The 7,476-nt window shown below is 43.6% G+C and overlaps 1 protein-coding gene across 1 annotated transcript; it reads left to right on the top strand.

Annotated features, from left to right (window-relative positions):
- Positions 1-2,307: 2,307 nt before the first annotated feature.
- Positions 2,308-6,440, top strand: LOC127323444 (uncharacterized). The gene is made up of 6 exons (XM_051351583.1): positions 2,308-2,758; positions 4,247-4,363; positions 4,683-4,817; positions 5,009-5,194; positions 5,299-5,724; positions 5,821-6,440. Exons 1-6 carry the CDS (start codon positions 2,393-2,395, stop codon positions 5,857-5,859), a joined length of 1,269 nt encoding a protein of 422 aa, XP_051207543.1. The 5' UTR covers positions 2,308-2,392; the 3' UTR covers positions 5,860-6,440.
- Positions 6,441-7,476: the final 1,036 nt, after the last annotated feature.

The raw sequence follows: 7,476 nt of genomic DNA, 5'->3' as shown, positions 1-7,476 counted from the left end.
TAAAGACCTACATATCAAATCTAAGAAATAGGAATAATGAGAGGAAATTATTTTCTTTCTAATAAAGACCAATCCTATAATCCACCATGCCATGTTTGATTGGTGATAGGACTAATGTGTGAACTAATTTTGAGTGCCTCTAGTTTAGCATGTGAGCTTGGTTTAGTATTTATACCTCGTATTCGTATATAGACGCTAGTAACGAGGAATACCAAGAAGAGGAGGGCTACTCTCAGGAAGAAGAAGAGAACTTCGATAACTACCCAGCTCAAGGCAAGCTAACCCTTGCTAAACACAAGTGCTTAGCTCTACAAGAGCAAAGGCACCCTCACACTTTACTTTTATGTATTACCTATCCCATGTTTTTACTTACCATTGCTTTTGCTTATTTATTTCAAAGTACCCTTTTTATTTATGATTCCCTGGTCTAGATTAGAACAAGAGTATCAAAGTTAGCCTAAGCAAATAAAGCTAGATAGCACCCCCTTCACATAGTGGCTAGTGCTAAGCAATTAAAATTGACTACTCTAGATGGGAACATTTGTGAATGGTTTGAAGTGAAAGATTTTTGAAGGTGAATATGACCAAGAGAAGATGGTGATTTTTGACAAAATAGATGATTGAGTTTAAATGCGATACCTTTCCAATGATACAAGTACCCCCACAATACCTGATTATGGGTAGGGCTTGACTAGAAACTTGTGTATTTTAGTATGGGTTCCCTCTGAACAAACATCATAGGGGTTACGCTGCGGCTGCCTCCGTTACTGGTGGATTGATGTTGAAATGAGGTGAATATACGGCCCAAGCCCTGTGCAGTTCCCGGGTTGACTGCGGTTTCCACCGGGAGGCCAAGCTCATGGGGAGAGGTGCTCATACTAGCATATATAAGTGAAAGGTTTCGATTGATGATCCGCGTACTGTGTTACGATGATTCGAGGTTACCCTCGACGGATGTAATCAAAAGTTGTGGCACAAGAGTACAACCTCTGCAGAGTGTTAAACCTATTCGAATAGCCGTGTCCACGGTTACGGACGCTTGGAAAGGCCATACTATCTCCGTTATCTTTAAAATGTTTTGGTTCTAGGAATGAATGGTGGTTTGAAAGGTGACATTATGGTGATCCATAATGAGTTGTGGGAATGACACTAATGTTCCCACTTGAGTTAGTCTAGCACATGATATAGGCTTTTACCAAAGATTTATGAAACTAAAACTTGGCTTTATGCAAATGAACCTAGAGCTTAGCCCCCCCCCCTTACACTTAATGAGTTTTTATCTTAGAGTTAGTTTGCGAGTACTTTAAAAGTACTCATGGCTTTGCCCTGGCTATTCAAATGCCAGACTATGAAGGAGAGCACCAGTATCAGGATGACGGACAACAGGACGTCTACGATAACTAGGATCGTCTTCTAACGTCAAGCGTTGCCTGTGGAATAGATCGTCCACTACTACTTCGCTTCCGCTACTATTTGTGATGTTGAACAATATATTCGTGTAATATTGGATCATGTGATCTATGGTTGTAAGACGATATGTGTTGTAATAAATGATGACTCTATGCTACTTACTATTATGTCTCGCAAAAACATTATTCCTGGGATTGCGATGTACGACATAATAGGCATCTGGACTTAAAAATCCGGGTGTTGACACCAGCCCTCCGCGTCCTCCACCTCCCGCCGCGCCGCCTCCTCCATTTCGGAGGTGCGAATGGCCGCATGGAGTTGCGGCCATTTCGCCTCCTCCTCCGCCGCCGAGATGATGAGGGCGGCGCGGAGGTCCGGGTCCTCCTCCGAGGACTCGGGCTTGGGCTCGAGCAGCAGCGGCGGCGGTTGCGGCAATGCCGCGCCGCCGCGTGCGGCCTCTCCGATGTGGAGGCCGCCTCGGTTTCCGCACGATGGTCGCAGCGCCGGCGGACGACGCCGGCTGCTGCTCGCCTCGTCGTCGTTGGCTCCGGCGAAAACCCGCTTCGGGGCCATGGCGGCGGTTTCGCTGCGGGAGTGGAGTGGGGACTGGAGTGGAGGGCCAGATCCCCTCCAGTCCCCATTTAATAGACTCCCCTGGTCACCGACGGGTGCGCCCAAGGGAGACGAGGCGACCAGCGCGCGGACGCGAGCGGACGGCGCGTGCCATCCGCGGCCACGCAAACCTAGCCCAGATTTGGGCCGGGTTTGCGTCGTTCCGGACGCCGCGGCCGTCCGCTTTTGCGGTGCGTCCCCGCGTTGGGCCGGGTTTTTGTCCGTTTCGACCCATCCGGACGCGCGGGCGCGGGATGGGTCGCCCGGTTGGAGATGCCCTTATGATGTTCAGCATGGCCATGCGAGGCTGAGCAAGTGGCTGAAGGAGGCAGATGCAGATTGGACTGATAGAGTGACAGCGGTGCGGAGAATGGAAGATGAGGTTAGGTGTGAGAAGTTGAGACTTAAGGCTAAAGAGGAAGAGGAGAAAAATAAGGAGGAGAAGGGTAAAGGGAAGGTGAATGAGGATGAGGAGAAAGAGGAGGAGGATGAGAAGAGGAAGGGGAAACATGAGGAGAAGGAACTTTCACACGGCTGTTTTGGGTCTGCGATTCTTCCCTGGAACTATGGCCGCCGAGCCCGTGGAGATCCCAAGGACATGTCAAGTTCTGCATTGAATGAAACATTGCTTACACCCCAACAGTCAAAACCAATGCCCACTCCTTCAGGTGCAGCCAATCCAAGAATTGCAGATGCAACGGCTATGACAATGAGGACGTCCAAGCCCAAGCCCAAGGTGTGTAATACTCTGTCAATGCAATAGTAAAACCTTGGACTCTTAAGTACTGATGACTTTACTCATTGTCTCTGATGGTTTTTTTATATATTATTCATGAACTGCTAGTCAGATATCTTTTCACGGGCATACTAGTTGTTCCAACTTTATTAAGGCAATCGATCAGAATCTTAATTATGAAGAATAGTACTTGTGTTCATTATCTCTTTCTGCAGTTTTCAAACATCTGCCATCAGTCATTCTGGAGGCAGGTTTGTGATGTTCTTGTCTTCATTGCACTCAGGAGATCTTGTTTGTTTCTACCCCTTCTAGATTATTATGTAGAGATGTGGCGGCATCAATACTTGTCTAACTAGATGCTCTGAGACTATTGTGAATACTGGAGTGTTCAATATTATTTTCTGTAAAGGAAACGCAAATTGTTCCCATGATAGCGTGACATGAGTTTGCTTCTGATTTTGTTCTGCCTCGAAGAAGGAAATGAGGAATGAGTAACATATATCAAGATTTACATCACTTGGATTGTATATGTAGTTTTCTCTCCTGATTGACATATACTAGCCATTGTAGTTGTTGCTCACGGCTACCAGATGCTACCAAGAAGAGAAATTCTCAATCCTTTTCTTCCCTTAAGGGAAAACTGAAAACTTGCTGAATTCCTCTTTTGTTGCTACTGGAGTAAAATAATAAATCCAGTCAGATGGCACATCAATTTTCACACATGCGATAGTTAAAAAACGGATTTCGAAAAAACCAGGGAACTGGCAAGTAGCAAAACAGCACGAATAATCATCTATTACACAGTTACATAAACCCCTCAAATAATATGGTAGATTAGTGCAGAGATGTTTGACATGTCAGGAAGTGACTTTTGATGGAGGGCAGATGGGTGGGTTGGGCAATGAACAATCACTACCAACTCCAATATCTGTAGTATATATATGAAGTATATTTACTCTTTTCTACTTTAGGCTGATTTACAATTTTTTTAGCTCATATTACATTCCAGGTTAGCTCAGTTTGTATGTGATCTGAAAAGACTTTACTTAGCTTGGTTTGATGAAAGCTTGATTAGCTCCACAGGATTCTTATTTGATAACTATCTGCATACCACAAAAAAGAAATGGCATAAATCAAGATCTAGCTTGGGTGAACTTATTGTTTGCATGCACGTTACATAAGATCTGGATAAACACGCTCATCATGCACTTACCTCGGTTCATGTCTAAGTATATCAGGTCAATCTTGAGCTTATCTTGGGCCAATTGAATCAAAACTAGTTTAGGTTTATGATTGGCTACTTTTATTTTGATTCAAATCAGAGGCATCATGGATGAGTTGTGCTGTAACTTGTCCACCCAATTTGTTTATGTACTTGAAACATATCTGAGTGTTTGTGAAAAATTGATGCCGTGAGGTTTCATTTTCTATTCTTCAAAGTAATTCTTTTGCTGTAAATGCATAGCTAACTTACCTGACATCCATCAGGTATACCAATTTGAGACTCGCCTTATGGTTCCAAGGTTTCGAAGGCCAACCACTTACAACGTTGGTGCTTGTCCTGGCCTTGATCAAAGCACTTCTGGTAGCAAGGATCCCCAGATGGTAAATACGATTGCTTTGTCCTAAGCAACATTGGTGTTATCGTTTGCAACATTTTTTTGTCAGACTGGCAGTTATTTTTAAATTTTATCATAATATATTCCTCTAGGTAAGGGCAATTCTTTAGTTGACATTGTGTTTTCCATAGCTATTGTACACGTCAATTTAAGTTACTTTTTTTTTTTGCACAAATGAATTTAAGTTACCTAACGTTGTGTGTTTGCATTCCTTGTTTCTTTTGCTGTTAGTCTAGAACTCTAGATTATACAACTCATGAGTTTTTTCTCATATCTTTGACAAACTTACCCATCTACATGGGCAGGTGAAAATTACACTCTGTGTTCTTACAAGACCGGCCGAGAACTTCAGTGAGAGGGATTTAGTTTCAACCATCCATGAAACACTGAAAGCTGTAATTGCTCAATACAATGCCAGTCAACTTATAAATGAGAGTGAGGTATGATTCACCCTATGCATTGTATAGGCATGCTTGTATATGATTTGGCAGAAGGTATTACTTGTAGGTGCTCATAGTTTGCTCCTTTCCCCCTCAAATTTCAGCATTGTATAGGCATGCTTGTATATGATTTGGCAGAAGGTATTACTTGTAGGTGCTCATAGTTTGCTCCTTTCCCCCTCAAATTTCAGCTTGTGAGTTGGGAGATAAGGCAGGTACTGACAGAGCGGACAAGAAACTTTGGAATTTCCATTGATAATGTTTCCATTATAAGCCTGAGCTTTGAAAAGCAGTTAACACATGACACTGAAGAAACAAAACAGATGACTACACAAGAAGCCGAGCAAGAAAGCAGAAGCGCAATGATCAAGTCACAGGTAAGAGATCTTGAATATATCGTTTAAGCCTTAATGCTGTAGTATCTGCGAAATGTTGGAAGGAGAATAAGTAGGAAGAAATTAATTATGGATGTAATTTTCAGGAAGATGATCAAATCTGGAATAAGAGACAACTTGGCTACATTTTCGATCTGAGTACTGCACTGGGCCTCATATTCCTTATTCGTCAATTGTTGCCTGCTGGTTATGACCGTTGGATGTTGCTTGTGTTTGCGGCGGTTTGGGGAGTGGGCAGTGTCGGATTGCCTGTTGGGTTGTTTGGTACCTCTAGGTTTGAGAAAAATTGGAGTCGGCATGTCGGGCGATTCATATCTCTCTCTTGCTCACTACTTGTGATCTACGGGATCTACATCCTCGCGTTGCGTGTTTCTGGCGCTCCTGAACTCACTCTGTCTTTGTCGCCAATCAAAATCACTGATGCTGATGCTAATGCTGATTGGTGGATGACAGTTTGGTTCAGCACGATTGCTGTCCTAGTGCTTATTGGGCATCTCTATTCCTGGATAAGAGTACGATATAATTCTAATTCTCATTTCTAATCTCTTGCCTATTCTTGGTCTTTGTTTATGCCATAAGTCAAGGTAATAATCTCAATTTTGTTGCAGGGTTGCTGTACCGGTGGTGATAGAGACAATGTGCCTTAGGATGACGGAAACAGTATGGTGTTTCTACACAATATGGTTGGCCACAAGATCTTGAACTCTTTCTTTTTCGAGCAATGTGATGAGAAATTAAGATCATTTTCTCTTTACCTACGATGGTGAGATGCTTGCTGGTTATGATATATACTCAGGAATTTTATGTCCGAACAAACTTTGATCCATTAGCATCGGATCATTAACTAGAACTAGACTAACATACTTACAGCTAGAGGACTTGGTCTGTCCACGTTTGCATGGCGTCAGGCTTGATCCTTATGACCAGGAGAAGGTTTACCCTAGCAAGATGCTTGCTGGAATGCTGGTTATGATATACCCAGGAATTTTATGCCTGGTTTTCTCTTCTGAGAACAAGAACTCGGATACGTTTCCTGGCATATTGCTGTGATGATCAATATGGATATGCCTCTGCTGCTATGCAGTACAGGAATGTGTATGTCTTTTTTTTGTTGTCGTCTCCTCTCAAACCGAACACAAACAGCCAGGCCTTCTTGGGCCTTTACATGTGCGGTGCTTATGCCGTTATTCTACGAAATATTGATCTGTGTGGCAGGCTTGCCAGTTTGTTGGTGTGTTGTGTTTGATTTCTGCGTTCGGCAAAATTGGTTTTGTATTTCAACCCACTCTTTCGTTCTTCCATGTTGCGTTTGTTCAGATTATTTCTGTGCTGGAATATTCTATTGAACTTTCTGTAATGATACACCCATGGATGCTATATATCCAAAAAAAAGTGCCTCAATTTGGGGTCAAGTTTGTCTGCCTAAGCTGCCTGTCAAAAATCTAATCTCCTTCACGTCTTCGATTGGCAACGATCAACCCTGACCCTGAGCCCCCTATTCCGCCTGGCATAATTGGAATCTTTACAAACTCCTAAGCCCTGGGTGTGTTGCAAACCTGATGGATCGGAGTCCTGGTAAGTAGTGCGAGATCATCGCTTCTAACCGCACACGGAAAAGGAGTCCTGGTGACTGAAAGACTATGAGATACGTAATTTTTTAAGATAATTGTATTGAGCCTTTCGGATGAGACTTGAAGTACAAGGATTACTACTCCGTGTCTCCATCTATGATTCATTGACCCTTTTATATATTTATTATAGAAAAGAAAATCTATGATTCATTGAGATGCAATCGTGTTTATACATATCTACACATACATATAGACTCGTCCCTTTGACTCGATCAAGAGGTATAGTTTTCCCACATACAACTCCGATCGGCCAAAGAACGGCCACCGAGACCTCGTTCCTCCCATGGCGGCGCCGGCGCCGGCACCGGCGCTGATGCTGGTGTACGATGTGCGCTGCAGCTTGCTAGAGGAAGGACGGCTGCTGCAGCCACCGGTGAGATCCGACGCACCACGCCTCGTACCAAAACCAAAGACAGCCAAACCGAGCAACCCTCCGTGGGTCAGGGCAATCAGGGTACGTACGGACGTTATGTGGGATCTGCTTCACCACTTACAAGAATTTTTCTTCACACAAGTTTTTTCCTTTGTACAATCGTGCAGGCGTCCGGTAACATGGCCTGCCTTATATATCTGGTTTTCATCTTCGCTGTTATGGTTCCACGGAGTAAGGACAATCACCACCTGCTCCTCAAC

This window comes from Lolium perenne, chromosome 2 (genome assembly GCF_019359855.2).
Source record: "Lolium perenne isolate Kyuss_39 chromosome 2, Kyuss_2.0, whole genome shotgun sequence".
Lineage (NCBI taxonomy): Eukaryota > Viridiplantae > Streptophyta > Magnoliopsida > Poales > Poaceae > Lolium > Lolium perenne.
This window is presented reverse-complemented; position numbering and strand designations above follow the sequence as displayed.